General features: G+C 45.3%; 1 protein-coding gene across 1 annotated transcript in view; it reads right to left on the bottom strand.

The window, feature by feature from the left end:
- VPS53 (VPS53 subunit of GARP complex) overlaps nt 1–17,697 on the bottom strand; it is a 1,349,775-nt gene that overhangs the window by 1,310,981 nt on the left and 21,097 nt on the right. The window contains exon 2 of the mRNA XM_069615168.1: nt 13,385–13,465. Coding sequence (XP_069471269.1) covers nt 13,385–13,465 — 81 coding nt within the window. The remainder of the gene's footprint in view (nt 1–13,384; nt 13,466–17,697) is intronic.

Consider the following 17,697-nt stretch of genomic DNA (forward strand, 5'->3'; position numbering starts at 1 on the left):
CACCTGGGAGGTCCTGAAGAGAGGGTCAATGACCTAGAAAACGTAAAATGCGAGCAAACACACGATACTGAAGTCCTCATGGAGCGGGTCCGGACGATTGAAGAACACCTGGACGACATCTGGGGTAAACAGGCGGACCTTGAAAATAGGTCCAGACGCAATAACATACGTCTTCGCGGGATACCACGGCAGGTTTCGGATCAAGACCTGGCCAATTATGTAAGTGAACTGTTCCGGAGTCTACTGAGCCTACCCCCCGCAGAAGCTCTAATCCTGGATAGGACGCACTGTGTCTATTCATCGGCTCAACCGAGGAGAAATCTTCTTCTGGATGTCCTTACCCGGGTCCATTTTTTCCACCAAAAAGAGGAAATCATGACAGCAGCCAGGAAAGCAGAAGCATTGCAATTCCGAGGAGCATCCATTCAGCCGTTTCAGGATCTCTCTCCATACACCTTAGCTTGCCGCCGGCTACAGAGGGTGACTGCATGCTTACAGGCCCGGAAGATCCGCTACCGCTGGGCTTTCCCTTGTAAGCTGCTGTTTGACTGCCACAACCAACACTACGCAATCTCCTCTGAGGCTGAGGCGAGAGATCTAATGGCGGAGGACACCACAGATTCCAGGTCGACCCAGGATATCCGGATGGAGGTAGATCACGACTTTCATCCAACTCCAAAAGACAGGTTGGCGGTGAGTGGGCGGATCCGCCCTTAGTCAGAGGGAAGTTGTAGATCACAACCATGCACGCTCCTCGCCGAGTGACCCAAGAGACCATCAGGAGCAGGCCGACACTTTGATGACCGGCGGAACACCTGAATAAAGGGGATGCATACTCTATTAACCGTGAACTGTCCCTCCTGGGATAGGACATACGAGGGCCGATGGCCCAGCCATGGGGAACTGTATCGGTGGAGTCTCGGGAGAACTTCATCGAACTTGCCGAGGGACCTTCACGAGCTGAAGCTCACTGGTGGGCCTGTCATTGAGTGGACGGGTCACTCGCTGGAGGTGTTTCTGGGATACCGACTGCATAGATCCCGGAATGGTTTTCCTGTTGCATTCGTTGCTCACAAGGCATATTTCCCGAAAAGGAACTGAATGGTTTGCAAAATTTGAATTCAGATTCTGATTTGGGGCGCCTAAGTCGGATTGCGCCCAATGTTGCTGACGGTTTGTTGTGGTCGAAATTGGTACTGGGGCTATCAGAAGCTCCCTACATTTTGTCCCGATTTTTTCTTTTCTTTCCCTTTTTGGTTCATTATGTCTTTTGATTTCATCTGTTTTTGGCTGGTCATGTTGTCAACAAGTCCTCACTATGGTATCAACCCTCCTTGGTCTGTCGGGGTTCACTGTCATATTCCTATTCCCCAGGGAGGAGGATCCCACCTATCCACACGACTCTTCCCCGGTCTGATGGCTGTGGAACAGGGGGCTCTGGGCAGGGAGGGGAAGGGGTTGGATAGCGTATCAGGGGGCCCTGAATGTTTCCCGAATGGCGACACCGGAGTTTAAATTTATCACCCTTAAAGTACAGGGGTTGAACTACCCCCTAAAACGCAATGCACTGCTACATAGATTAGCGTCATTGGACTCAGCATTCCGATTCCTTCAAGAAACTCACCTCCAACCTGCGGATAAATTCCGCCTTAACAATAGACTTTAGCCAACAAAATATTTTGCTTCTAGTGGCACGAAGAAACGTGGGGTCGCCATCCTGGTGCGTAAGGGCATCCCCCTAAAATCATTGAAGATAATACGTGACAGGGAGGGAAGATTCCTGTTGATAGTAGCTATGCTGTGGGGGCAGGAAATGACCCCGATTTCGTTGTACGCCCCAAACACTAAGCAAGATGTATTTGTAGCCTCTCTCTCGGACACCATAGAGCAACATGCAGAGGGCGAGATAGTTCTAGGCGGAGACTTTAACGCAGTGGTCAACCCCCTCCTTGATAAAACGCCCCCCCAACTGCAAACGATAAGAAAAACTTCTTAGCTCTTACCACCCTCCTGCGAGAACACTCTCTGATCGAAGCATGGAGATTCCTACATCCGGAAGAGCAAAACTATACATACTTCTCACCAGTTCATAGGGGGTTCTCCAGATTGGACATGTTCCTCCTCTCCGACAGCCTTATTCCACTAACAACAGATGTGGAGATCCTCCCGGAAGCCCTTTCAGATCACACCCCAGTCCGCTTATCACTAATTCCTCCCCAAGCAGCTCCCCCCCCAAAAGACCACCTTGGAGATTAAACGACCTCCTATTGGAGGATGAGACAATCCGGGCCCATATAGCTGCAACCATTATACATTACTTTCGAGAGAACGATACAGGGGACACGGAGCTTGGGGTAGTCTGGGACGCTGCAAAGGCGGTCATCAGAGGTCACCTGATTGAACAAGCGACACAGAGAGGGAGGGCCAGGAAAATCTTGCAGGCCCAGTTGGAGGGAGAGGTTCGGAGGTGTGAAGTAATACACAAGAGTAACAACTCGCGCCGGTCCCTGAGAGACCTCCGCATAGCACAAAAGGCTTTAGAGGCGCACCATACATCTAGAGCGGCACATTACATGTTGCGGGTAAAACAATATTTTTACACTAAAGGGAACAAGGCTAACAGGCTATTGGCAGCAAAACTACAAAAGCAGGCGACGCGGAACAGGATAAACTCCCTGCGCGATCACTTGGGCAGATCTATTTCCTCTGAGGAGGGGAAACTCTGCATTGTGGAGGTCTTCTTTAGCGAACAATCTGCTTCCCATGTCGGTAACCCACAATCCGCCAGGCAATTTATAAATGACGCGCGGGTCACCCAAATCCCACAAATCTTAGGCATCGCATTAGAAGATTCCATTGCGGCCCAAGAAGTCGAGGACACAATTAAGGCCCTTCCCACTGGCAAGGCCCCAGGCCCTGACGGGTTAACCAATACGTTTTATAAAACCTTTCGAGCGGAATTAACACCCCACCTTACAAAGCTGTTTAACTCCCTGTGGGAGGAAGGAACGGTTACGCAGACGATGGCAGAATCCTCCACCACCTTAATTTTTAAACCGGGAAAAGACCCGGCAGAATGCGCATCTTATCGCTCTATAGTGCTCCTCAACTCCGATGCGAAGATATATAGCAAAATTATTGCCTGTCGGCTGGGGGAGGTGCTGCCGCTTGTTATAGATCGCGACCAGACGGGATTTATCCAGGGCCGTTCGACATTCGATAATATTTGCAGAGCGATAAACCAGATATCCTTAGCTCCTTCAATCCCAGGGACCCTCTCTCTCTCCTCTCTTTAGATGCCCACAGGGCATTTGATAGTATGTCCTGGGAATATTTGCAGCTAGTTCTGAAGAGCTTTGGCTCTAAATTCTCGAGGCTAATACTGTCAAACTTCCAAATCCCATCGATGGGCGTCCGTATTAACGCGCAATGGTCTGCCCAGATACCCTTACGCAGGGGCACCAGGCAGAGATGCCACCTATCGCCGTTAATCTTCGCATTGGTGATGGAGCCTCTGCTCAACACATATGCCTTCACCCGGGGATCAAGGGATTTGAGCACAAGGGGAAATGCCATAAAGTCGAGTTGTACGCGGATGACGTGCTCTGTTTCCTTAGAGACGCTCAAAGCTCCTTACCCACTCTAGTAGATTTGCAGAGAAGATGTGGACACAGTCTGCACACCAAGTTGTATCAGGAGAGTTCTGTAGGACTAAAATATTTAGTGGGTGCAGAGGAGAAAAACCCTACCTTGACACTAGGAAGTGGTACAAAACAACAGGAAGAAAGTGTCCACGGGCTGTGGAACACTCGCGTCCCCTGCACACTCGGGTCAATGCCAAAGGCAATCAGTGAATTATGACATATAGTTATATAAAACTCATGAAGTTTGACTTCAGTAATCTGTTTGTATAATGTAGTTGGAACTGCTGCTAGAGCTGGGAAAGGTTAAATCAAATCTTGATTGAGGTATAGGGCTAATTCCCCACAAATGAAATGCATTCTATAGGTAATATTATCTTAGATACTTAGTCTATGCAAATAATAATATTCACTTGGTTATGGATTTCAACAATCAATTTTTTATTGATACATGCTAGTCCATATTCAGCAATATTACCCATTGTTGATCTTCATATAGTGACATGTTTTCCAACAAGTGAAATAAACATTAGGTACAGCAGAGGCCTAACCACTGTTCAAGTGGCTCAACGCGTTTCGGGAAGTAGATTCCCTTCTTCAGGTGCAAAGTATTCAATTTTATCAACTTTAAAGTTCATATGATCGAGATCAGAAAATTCTCCTGAGCTATCTGCTTCCCTCTAGAGAGAAAAATTACACAAAATAGGAATAGTTTTAGTGCAATGGTCACCAATATTAATAATCATGAAGATTTATGGTTTTTGTAACCGAAAATATCCCTACCTCTCATCGGTGCCCCATCGATTTTATGTCAAGATTCCAATTGATGACACTTTTAACTGTGGTGGATTAGTCCAAAGAGATTCATAAGGTGACTGGAGCTAATGACTCTACAGAAAGGAATTAGAATCTAATCAAGACCAACAAGTAGCAGATATCTTGATTTACATTAGAGATAAAACTGTCAGAGCTCAAACTATAATTTTTGGTAGGTATAATCAGATTACTGTAATCTATGATCTACGAATAGTGTATCATCTACAAATAGTGTTCACAAACTCTTGTGTATGAATAATGGTGTACACTCACCCCTTCTTATAGGAGAGGTGTGTGGGTCTGGTGAATAATCTAAGACTCGGCTTCTGGGAGCGAGCAGTGCTTGTTGTTGCAGTATAATCTTCAAATGGTATCTACAGGTGAAAAGGGGAGTAAACTCAACCCCTCTAATATCCTCGTATGGTCGAAACAATTAGAAAATGGACAAAAAGGCTGTCCTAAACCTATGTTGCCTGTGCTGTTTCTTACCTATCTAACGCTCGTCTGGACTCCAGGAAGACAGCCACGAATTTGAGGAAACGTGGAATGCCCGTGGGTATTAACCTATCGAGACGCTGGTGTACGCCGACGCGATGACGTCAGATGTAAACTGGTGTACGCTGGTGTACGCCGACGCGCCTCCAACCTCCCATCTACATCTCCATTCCCAGCATATGGGAAATGCGAGATGTGTATCATTGGAGTTATATCAGGAGTGATGCGGCCTCCCCAAGGGTGAGAAAGCCCTCGTAGGTGTGGACCTCATAAAAAGTACAAAAAATTAAAAAAGTTTAAAAAACGCGCAAGTAACATACGAAAGTTACTCATAGGAGCACCTCTGCTCACAATCTTAGCATATTAGGATGTTGTTGTTAGACCACAATGGTCAAATCTATTTTAACTCTATTTATATTCTTGTTCATTCATATTTTTTTTAAATCTTTTGAGGAAAACATGCTGTGGTGTATGCAATATTCCAGTTTGACCATGCTGTCCAAGCTATTTGTCAAGTGAGACATAATTTTATCTCCCATTACAACTCGTTCACAGTTTTTCAACCTTATTGAAAAAAACATGCTGAGTATATTGAAAAAAACATGTTGTAATATATACACAATGTTACAGTTTGTCCATATTGTAAAATCTGTCATTCTGAGCATTAATCATGGCAATGGTGTGAATCTTTATGATCACATATCAGGGTATTCTTCAGGATATTAGTCCAATCTCAATTTGAACCAGATTAGCTAATAATACCTGATGTGGTGTTCAAGGTCACTCTTAATCTAATATGATAGAATCATTTTTCGGGAACAGAAAAGGTGTCAATTTGTTAATTGAACTAACTCTGAACTTGGATCAAGATATGAGAAGTGTTTGCATTTTTACTCATATGAACACTCCTAGATGGAAGTCTTTGTTCATTCCGTAAGGACACATACTATACAATTTATCTATGCAGTACAACTCACGTTGGTCCATCTTTTTTTGCATGGTTGCCCCCTCTTGGGGCTCTTTGTACTACCTCCAAATTTTGGTATCTCAACTGGGCTACAGTGTATTTCTTTTCAGTAAAATGTCTCGTTACTGGTGATCGTTCGTTCTTGGTACGGATGTTACTTTTGTGTTCATTGCATCTCTCCTTCATCTTCCGTTTGGTCTGGCCAACATAATAGATGCCACATGGGCAGCTTAAGGCATAGATTACGGATTTGGTGTCACAGGTTGCATAATGTCGAAGTTTAATTTTGGCACCTGTTCGGGGATGTCTCACATAATCACCCTTTGTGATGTTGTTACAGTTGTTACAGTGTAGGCATGCAAATGTTGCCAATTTTTTGGTCTGTAACACCCTCTGTCGTTGATCCTAAGTGCGTTCTGCTTTCACCAATAGGTCTCTTAAGTTCTTCCCTCTTTTAGAGGCAATTAAGGGTGGTTCTGGAAAAAGGTCTCAATTGTGGAGCCATTGGTATTATCCTCCAATTTTTTCTGATTAACGGGGTAATTTGATGAATTTGGCTGGAGTATTTTAGAGAATATAAGAATGGAATCTCTTTTTTTCTCTCAAACTTTCTTCAGTAAATCTTCCCTAGATATGAGGGTGGTTCTTACTTTGGCTGCCGATATCACATTCTCTGGATATCCTCTCTCAGAATATTTGGCCTTCATGTTCCCCATGTCCATTGTTAGTGTGGCATCCAATGATGTTATTCTTTTCGCCCGGAGGCGTGGACTATAAGGAAGATTATTTTTCAGGTGTTTTGGATGTGAGCTTCTATAGTGTAGGCTATTGACATCAGTGGGTTTGGTAAATAGATTTGTTATGATCGTTCCATCAAACAGTTCAAGTTCCACATCCAGATAATGAATCTTTGGTGTGCCCATTTCCATTGTAAATTGTATCCGGTCGTTAACTGAATTGATATACAACAGAAATCTTTCTAGTAATGCCTTGTCCCCTCTCCAGATTACAAAGACATCATCGATGTACCTCATCCAACATACCAGTCTTGGGCCCCATTCTTCATGGGTGGTAATGTGTTGTAATTCCAGATGATACATGAACAGATTAGCATAGGTAGGGGCCATAGCAGAGCCCATTGAGGTGCCTGAAGCCTGCAGATAAAACTGGTTGTTCAATCTGAAAAAGTTGTTCTGTAGGATGATTTTGGCCAATTCTAGTACAAAAGATTTTTCAGCTATGCAGTCATTTTCTCGCAATAGTGCCCATTCCAGTGCCTCAATACCTTTGTCATGTGGGATAGAAGTGTATAAACTTTGGACATCAAATGTTACTAGGATGTCATTTCTTTGCAGATTCTTTATGGTGCCAATGGTGTTAAGAAAGTGGGTAGTGTCTCGAAGGGAGGTGTTAGTCTTCTGTACTATTGGTTGTAGGACCTGATCCACATAAATTGCCAGGGGGTCAAACACACTGTCCGTACGAGCTACAATTGGTCTCAATGGTGGTCTGGTGAGTTGCTTGTGAATTTTGGGGAGTCCGTAGAAAACTGGTGTGATTGGATGAGTTTTGAGTAAAAATATCTCAGTCTTTAGAGTGGTCCAATCATTTTCAAGGGCTTTTTCCAATGTAGATTCTATCATGGTCAGAATTCTTGTAGTAGGATCTTCATCAATGGGAATATAAGTGTCCCTGTCGCTCAAGAGTGCAAGGCATAGGGCATTATAAAAGGTGGTATCCATAACTACAATAGCTCCTCCCTTATCAGCAGGTTTAAGAGTTAGTGTAGTGTCTTCAGCCAAATCTTTAATGATTTTGCTCTGGTGTTTCCTAATATTGTACTTCTTTATTTTGTTGTTGTTGATTTTTTTCAATTGATTCAACATTTGCGTTTCAAATAGCTTCAATGTAGTATTCTGTATGGGAGGATCAAATGTGCTTTTAGGCTTAATCTCCAAAAATTCAGATGTGGTGGGATGTTCCACTGGTAGTTGTGTAGAAAAAAAGACCTTCAACCTAATTTTTCTCATCAATCTGTACAAGTTTACACGTTCTTCCAGGTGGGTGGTATTCTGAGTCGGTGTAAAGGAAAGACCCAAATTCAATACTTCTAGTTGACTTTGTGACAGTTGTTTGATGATATGTTGACTACTAGGTGTTGGGTTGTTTGTTCCTTGGTCTTAGGTTTCTTAATACCTCTTCTGGTGGTCTTCTGTCTACAAAAGCCTGTGGGACTGTGGAAGATGTAGTGGCTTCTTGAGAATTATGTAAAATCCCACTCCTCACGTTAGTGGTCCATTGCTGAGCTCCCGTTTTATCCGCCCATCTGGTTCTTTCTTCTCCACTTGACCGAATCTCACTGCTAGCCTCACTTGTGTCTTGTCTCGATGATTCTGGTTGTGGCCTGTTTGGGCGTTGTGGTCTATTGTTCTGATGAAATTCTTACCACGAGTATACGATATCCTGGGAGTAGTCCAAAGTGTCCCGTCTGAATTTGCGTACTTTTCGCTGCTCAATTTCCTGCCCATTTTCTAATTGTTTCGACCATATTAGGATATTAGAGGGGTTGCCCTTACTCCCCTTTGCACCTGTAGATACCATCTGAAGATTATACTGCAACAACAAGCACTGCTCGCTCCCAGAAGCCGAGTCTTAGATTATTCACCGGACCCACACACCTCTCCTATAAGAAGGGGTGAGTGTACACCATTATTCACACAGAAGAGGTTGTGAACACTATTTGTAGATGATACACTATTCGTAGATCATAGATTACAGTAATCTGATTATACCTATCAAAAATGATAGTTGGAGCTCTAACGACAGTTTTATCTCTAGTGTAAATCAAGATATCTGCTACTTGTTGGTCTTGAGTAGATTCTAATTCTTTTCGGTAGAGTCATCAGCTCCAGTCACCTTATACATCTCTTTGGACTTATCCACCACAGTTAAAAGTGTCATCAATTGGAATCTTGACATAAAATCGAGGGGCACCGATGAGAGGTAGGTATATTTTCGGTTACAAAAACCATAAATCTTCATGATTATTGATATTGGTGAACATTGCACTAAAACTATTCCTATTTTTTGTAATTTTCTCTAGAGGGAAGCAGATAGTTCAGAAGAATGTTCTGATCTCGATCATATGAACTTTAAAGTTGATAACATTGAATACTTGCTCCTGAAGAAGGGATCTACTTCCCGAAACGCGTTGAGCCACTTGAACAGTAGTTAGGCCTCTGCTGTACCTAATATGTATATTTCACTTGTTGGAAAACATGTCACTATATGAAGATCAACAATGGGTAATATTGCTGAATATGGACTGGCATGTATCAATAAAATTGATTTTGTTTGTTGAAATCGATAACCAAGTGAATATTATTATTTGCATAGACTAAGTGTGTATCTAAGATAATATTACCTATAGAATACATTTCATTTGTGGGGAATTAGCCCTATACCTCAATCAAGATTTGATTTAACCTTTCCCAGCTCTAGCAGCAGTTCCAACTACATTATACAAACAGATTACTGAAGTCAACCTTCATGAGTTTTATATAACTTTATGTCATAATTCACTGATTACCTTTGCCATTGACCAGAGTGTGCAGGGGACACGAGTGTTCCACAGCCCTTGGACACTTTCTTCCTGCCACTCTAGTAGACTCTCTTGCCCAGTTCGCTGAGGTCTCTGGGTTCACAATACATTTCGGGAAATCCATGGGAATGGGGCTGACGGAATCTCAGGCCGCTTTGGCAGCTCTCCAGGCTACTTACCCATTTCAGTGGAATTCCAATTATATTTCTTAGCTGAGAGTGCGTTTAAACTCCATCTTACGAGGGCCTGTAGAAGGCCAACATTCCCAATCTATTCAAAGAAGCCAAGGATTCTCTGCACAGATGGACAGCGCAAGAGATATCCTGGCTTGGGCGTATTAATGCAGTCAAAATGACTCTTCTCCCGCAGCTTCTATACACCTTCCACGCCCTCCCAATAACAATCCCGGAACGTGAACTCCTTGAACTCAAAAAGAGGTTGGCAGGTTCATATGGCAAGGGAAAGCATCGGAAGGCCTAGGTCTCCCTTCTATTTCGAGATACTTTAGAGCTGCTCAGGTGGCAGGGTTGTTGGGATGGTCCGGTCCGCCTGAGAATTGGCCTAAATGGTGTGAAATTGAACAAGCTGAATCCGCCACCCCCTTGCACTTTCTCCCATTCCTCCCAAAAGAAGCGTGTACTCGCCAAATCTCCCTGCTCCCAACCACGAAAAAACACACTTCACTGCTAGGGAAAAGCTTGCGCACAACGAGGCATCCCGCCCGGTCTGGGCCCCCTATCGCCCATCACTCAAAACCCAGCCTTCACCCCAGGCCTCCAACCTAATGCTTATCATCGCTGGTCAGAGGGGCAGCCCCTAAGGTTACGGGATCTCTATGAAAACTCTACGCCTCTGACCTTTGATCAATGCACATCAAAATTTGGACTCCCCGAAACAGAGAGGTTCAGATACTTGCAATTGTGCCACTGGATCACACACACAATCGTAAAACAAGCAGCTAATAGACCCCCGACAGGGATAGAATTGACAGTGTTAGAGGGCCAGCAGACCCATAGAATAGCTACTGCCTTTTGGAAAACGCCCCGAAGGAAGAGAAATGACCATACATGCTAGCATGGGAAAGGGGATTGGGGATTACGGTCCCCATGACTCGTGGCAGAAGATTTGGAGTAGGGCCCACAAAACTTCACGGTGCACTGCAGTTAGGGAAGGCGCTCTCAAACTATGCTACTGCTGGTACCTCTCTCCACATAGACTCCATGCAATGAACCCTGAGATTCTAGACACGTGTTGGCATGGATGTGGAAAAAGGGGGAACTTAGGCCACATGTGGTGGCATTGCCCAACTATACAAACATTTTGGCTGGAGATACGATCCAAAATCAAAGACATTTGCGACACATTACTTCCTATGGACCCGCAATTTCTGCTATTGGGCGACGCTCCTGAAGATGACTCGTATCCAATGTCGGGCCCAGGGCCGAACTGGTTTCCCAGCTCCTCATGGCTGCTAGGCTCACACAAGCCCCATTTTGGAAAGAGGTGGAAGGTCCACACACAGTTTACTGGTGGGTAAAAATTTGGGAACTACTTGCCATGGAAGAACTGACAGCCACGATTGATAATAAGCTCCCTAAATTCATGAAGACATTATGTGCCGCGTCTCCCTTTTTTTTTTTTTTTTAAAGTTCTCTTTTCTCCCTGTCCTCTCCCCTCCACTGTCCTGGAACAGTGCGTAGATTTACCGCTAATTGATTTTCTTTAAACTGTTTCATAAGAAATTGCTAATGAGTGTAAGATCAACAGTTGTATTGTTACACTAGATAAAAGGAAGTCCTGACACATGAAGGTTAACCAGCTTTAATGCTATAGGTTTGTTTGTTATTGAAATATACATTATGTGACCCGAGATTTCAATAAAAAATAAATTTGAAAAAAAAAGATGCAGGTAGCATTTAATTGTAACAAAGTTGACTTAACCTTCGACTTATCATAAGGACTACTAAATGTTCAGTGATTCAGAACACACACATTTCATCTGGGATGCTCTACTTGTAATGGCTCATAACACGCATCTCTTCAGGGCTGCTATACCCGCGATGCCTCAGAACACGCATCTCTTCAGGGCCGCTGTGCTTGTAATGGCTCAGAACACACACCTCATTGGGGCTGCTAGACCTTTTATGGCTCAGAACAGACATCTCATTTGGGCTGCTATACTTGTAATGGCTCAGAAGAAGCACATCCCATGAGGACTGCTATACTTGGAATGGCTCATAACAGACACATCTCATCTGGGCTGCTATACCTGTGATGGCTCAGAACACACAACTCTTCAAGGCTGCTATACTTGTAATGGCTTGGAAAACACATCTCATACGGGCTCTTGTACTTGTAATGGCATACAGTGTTGGTAAAGCATCTGCATTCAAGCAAGTGGTGCATCTGGTCAGACAAACCTCTAACTCTATAATTCCCAGCCTAATAGCCAAAAGAAGATGTGCACACATCTAAAAAAAAAAAGAAGAGCACCCAATGGTAAAGGTGCACTAGATTTTTAAATAGAAAAGGAATTTTCAGCATTTTGGATATTTATTGGTGCTATGTTGAAAGACAAACAGAAAAATAGGAAAGGAAGAGCAACTCTGAACCTAAGCAATACAGAAGAACAAAGGTGTGCCTGGAAGGAGGGGGAGGGGGGGACAGAGAACATACTAGACAATCCAAAACAGGAATTCGAGCAACAGGGAGAGAGACAATGAGCTACATGATAGGGCAACAAAGAAAAGGGAAACAGAGTTAATAATAGGACAAACACACAGTAGGAGTGAGGGATAAAAGCAGAGCAAAAGAGACATTTGGAGACAGTAAAATAAAACACAGATCAACAGCAGGTGGGGAGAGATAGAAACAGAAAAGCAAGACTAGAGAAGCGCAGGCCAATGACATATGACACAGTGCAAGAATGATAATCAAAAGGAGTAGCAATCAAAACTGAGAAAATGAAAAAACAGATATAACCAGAATAATGACATGAGAGAGGAAGAGGAGTTATATCAACCAATACAGTGAGAAATAGGAGGGAAAAAGCAACAATAGAATGCAGAGATGGGGCAGGCAGCGTGACAGGGAAACAGACTGCAAAATGTGGCATCGCAACACTTAAGGGTGGGAGGCAGAGTGTCAGAAAGTGAGAGACAGGGCAAGCAAAATAGCCAAGGGAAGGAGAGATGGAGCAAAAACATGGAGTGGCTGTCAAGCAGGTAGTGCCAAGCAGCAACGGTAGGCCCGAGAGGCAGAGAAGTGATGCTGGTAGAGTGAGGGATTTGATTTATGAATCACCTGATGTAACTAGCTGGCATCTGTAGTAACTCTGAACAGAGTTTGTGCCCAAGTATCATGAAGATGAACCTTGGTAGTACGCTTCTACAAAGTTCTTGTGTGGGGAAAATGTTTTCCACAGGTGCAATAAATTATTTAGAACCACTTTGAAATACAGCTGCTTTGTCACTTATGTTTTCAAACAAAGTTTTAATTTTATGCACAAATTGGATAGTTGTCAGACTCTTTTTACTCTCAAGCGACAGAGGAAAATCATTTTTACTCTCTTGAAATTGGATTTACTCTCGAATTCTAGAAATTTGGAGTAAAATACTCACTCCAAAATGCTATCTGGAGCACTGTGTATACCAGCTTTCTTTTGGCACTTCTACTTTCCTCGTCAAACCATGATCGAGGCATTTCACTGCATGGCCCTGTGATCTTGTACTGCCCAAAGCGTAAATCAATTTTCACACATCGCTTCTTGTAGAACTAATTCACCTCTTCAGAGTGTTGCGGGCAAATGGAAACTCGGTTCATGACCACAGAATATTGACACAGCTTAAGAAAAATTATACTTACTTGCTCAGTAGGAAAAAGTGAATTGATGTACTCCACAGCATTGAAATCTGCCCTATCTAGGGCATCCTGGCTAGGAAAGACCTGGGGAAAAACAGAATGGAGCTGCGTTATTAAAGTAGAGATCATTAGGATGGTCATACTGTTAGCTGAAAAGCCAGGAATGACTGCAGGAGTCTCACATGACATATGGACACTTGGCAAACGTGTGTTTTTTTCTTTTCTTATTTCTCCCCCTCCCCCACCCCCTCTCCCTCTCCCTTACTCCCTACTGGCTCCCCCTTTCCACCTTCCCCTTCCCCTTTCTCCCAACCTCATTCTCTCCCTTTCCCTCACCTCCTCTTTAAAACATCCCTTCCACTGGGATGGTATCTCTAACCACTCAACATTCCCTTAGCACTAGCATATCCCCGCTGCTCTCCTTCCAATAGCTGGTGGTTGGGACTGCCACCTCCTATACCAGCAGCGTCCAGATGGCATTTCTGCCCATAGGGCTATCCCCTTTCTTTCCAAATACAGCGTCACCCCCTATGTCATCCCTACCATTCGCACCAAGGATGACCGCTCTTCTGCAGCTACACCCTCCAGGGTTGGCCACAATTAAATCCTGCGTGGTCCCCTATACCATCCCCACTCCACCTAGGGTTGACCTCTGCCTTTCCTCATCCCATTAGGGTTAGTCTCACAGCTATTTTCCTCCCACCCTGGCTGATATTCTCCAATCTTCCTCTACTGCATGGGGTTAGCCTCTATACCATCCCCCACTTCCACAACCCTGCCCCCTCAACCCCCGAGAAGGTCTCTCTGCCAAACCCTATTAAACATGTATATCAATATCCTGGTAACACTGCCAGAGGAATCGCAAGTGCCAGGTCCAATGCCGATCGGCTCAGCTATAAACAGGACCTCGTAATACTGAGCACTGCAAAAAATGTCCTCAGAATAAACCGAAATAAAGGAACAAAAGATGTCTTGTATAAAAGAATTTGTACACCACAGAAAATACTTACCTTGGCTTCAGAATCTGCTCCAATTGACGTTTTTAGCTATGTTTTATGTATCCTGCATAGTCCTTCCCGCTCAACCCCTCCAGGAGCTCCCTTCATAGGGCCTGATTTCTCTTCAACTTCCTGCTGCCAAGCCCACAGGGAACCAGGCTGCACCTCACTGAGGAGGTCCAACAAGGCCGAAACATGTCTGGGGTTGCTTGGTTTTCTGTGCAGAGGGGACCTGGCCTAGCAGTTCGGGCTGGGCTGCTCCCTTCGGTGGCAGCAGCTGCTGACTGATTTGCACACGGTTGGTCCTCTTTTGCAATGGCGCAGACGGGCTAAAAAACGGTGGTGTGGAAGGTTGCCCAGAGCAATTGCCAGTGGTTTAGATTCATTCGAAACCTTCCACCCATTACTTTTGAAGCCTTACAACAGGCATTTCCACATATACTCTAAGAGCAGGTAGTAAATGGAGCCACTGGCTCGGTATAGCTGGGCACACATCGAATCTTCAACAATAGCACTCTATCCTAAACCACCAAAAGCGCCCACACACGCGCATGACCTTTGTGCTGTTTAATGGAGCCTAGCCAGCCCCCAAGTCCTAAGCCAGTGAAAATGCACACAAGCATCTCTTAATCTAAACTCAACCATATTGACTGCGGTCACCAAGGGCGTTCCAGCCACAAAGCGCATTGCAGCCATTCAAATGGGGAAAGAGCGCTATATAAATAACCGAATACAATATCTTCTGATTTAGTAAGGACAATAATTTGATCAGTGGCGCAACACCATTGAGCTGACCGGTCTTCAGCCCCCAGCCCCTCCCTTGACATTTTGGGCTATGGTGACTCGACCTGGCTGACCTACAGTGCCATGGCCAGACAGAACAGGACACATATGTTAAACAGCGCCTGGGCTTCGCTGTACTTTTTTAGGCAACTGAAATCCTGATGTGGAGTTAGTGCTTGCCTGCCAGGGGAGTGACTGGAAGGGTAGAGATGGCACAGGAGACCACTCCTCACATCAGTCCTTAAGGGGTGCTTTCAGACTTAAAGGAGAGAGTTAACTGCTTGTAACACTGAAGCTGCACTAGAAAAGCCTCATTAGAATGCGCAACGAAATTTGATGTCCCCAGACATAGGTTTGCCCCTCCGCCACGGTCTCTGCGATTAGTGCCTCCCCTATATTTTGAAGGGGAGCCCCACCCCTGAAATTAAGGTTTTGTTGCACCCCTGATCTATGCTAAATGAGATACACAACTTTGGGATTAAATAATTCCAAGACTCCCTGATAGCTGCCGACTCTGCACATACCAAACTGATAACTAAATCCTTCACTGAGATAAACAGACAGGGCTAGACTGTCATATCAGAGGGGGAAACCTCTGACGCCCACGTCGGCAGTTTTCCCATCTTTTACACACACAGCGCTCAGACTCCATGGAGTCGGAGCACTGTGCATGTCCAAGAGGTAAGGGATTAGTAGGAGGGAACATGCAACAGAGAGTAGCCAATTGTTGTATATAGTGCCTTGACTGGACACCTGATTCCGAACGGGGGAACACATTTTGGCACTATAAAATCATTGTCTAAAAGAAGGCTGGAACGTTGGGACTGGTGCAATAATTACGGACATCTAGCGACATTGATTTCATATATATATGTTGCTTCTGTGTCGCTAATGTATACCATAGTTACTTAAGTTTACAACCCTACCTCCGCCAGTGCCCTTGTCCCACTGTGCAACCTGATTCTCAGACTGCGTACAAATCAATTGCCATTACTTGTTTTCCTGGGGGCCCAGTTAAAGATCCCTTTGGACCAAACAACATGCCGAATATGTACACTAGCAGGTTCAATAGAGACACCTAAGCATGTATTTACAGAGTGTAGCCTGTTGGGCTCTATATACATGACGTTACTTGGTGGATATGTTCACATCAACGACTCTATAAAAAGTAAGGCATTTTGAATCGATTGTCTAAACTCAGACCTGGTGAGTCTGCACATTACGCTTTACTGGTTATGGCGGCATATTGCAAAACTTCTCCCTGCAATAACGGATAAAGAGGGTAATTCATAGAATTCGGCGCACAAGTGGTGCACGCGGCTGGCGCACAGTGTGCACGTGCGTCAGTTGTGCCAGCCGCGTGCACCAAAACCCATTTCAGCGCACAGCATATTCATGGATTTTAACATCCATAACCAGCCGTGGCGCAGCGACCCTGCAGCAGCGTCAGTAACGCTCCCAATCCCGCCCTGTGCGCCAAAAACATCGCACAAATCTCCTACATGGCGCAAAGGCCAGGGGACCAGCATAAGCCACCCCCAGCACGAAAACGCATGTAAAAGTCCCCGTGCACCCCTCGGAATACACATACCGCTCTCACGCTATCGAAAACGCATGGAAAACTCCCTGCGCACCCCTCGGAATACACATACCGCTCTCGCGCTATCGAAAACGCGTGTAAAAGTCCACGCGCACCCCTCGGAATACACGTACCCCTCTTGCACTATCGCAAACGCGTGGAAAACTCCCTGCGCACCCCTCGGAATACACATACCTTGCTCACGCCAGCCAAAACGCGTGGAAAAGTCCAGGCGCACCCACAGAATTCACGTATCACATCCCACGAAGAGCACGTACAGAGCGATGGAAACCCACGTGGGACCTTCAATCCGTGGCGAGGGAAATGCCCGTGCGTGTTACGTCACAGACGCACTTACGCGCTAAGGGCCTTTCCTCAAAGTACACGCTGACGTGCTATTTTTTCACGTGCCAAATCACTCCGTATCAAGCTGGACACGCGACAACACACGGAAGACCACGCTCCTGCCCAGAAGGCTGAATTACTGCCCCCCAGAGCCCCAAGCAGCCTCCCACGAGCCATCTGCTGCTGCCTGCCTGCCTGCTGCCACTGTGCCCTGCCATTTGGTGCCTGCACATCTACCATCTGCAGGGGTCCAGTTGCAGTGACCACCCCTGCTGGAACAGAAGACTCCCGACTGAAGTACCATCACTCCACAGCCCAGCCCCAGGACCTAGTGGCCCGCCCACAACTGCCTCGGGGGTTGCCATGTCCGACACAACACCTTCCAGCACCAGTGGCAACCCCAGCCAGAGAGGCAGAGGGCTAAAAGCTTCAGTGAAAATGAAGTTGGTATCCTGGTGGAGCAAGTTCTGGGGCATTATGATGCCCTTTATACACCATCGCGCGCTGACAAGGAAGGACGGAAGAGGATCTGGAAGGACATAGTGGGTGCCATCAACGCGTAGGGGGTGGCACCCCGCGATATCAAACACGTCCAGAAGCGCTGGGAGGAC

The sequence above is a fragment of the Ambystoma mexicanum genome, chromosome 9, assembly GCF_040938575.1.
Source record: "Ambystoma mexicanum isolate Mex_15411 chromosome 9, UKY_AmexF1_1, whole genome shotgun sequence".
Taxonomy (NCBI): Eukaryota; Metazoa; Chordata; class Amphibia; order Caudata; family Ambystomatidae; genus Ambystoma; species Ambystoma mexicanum.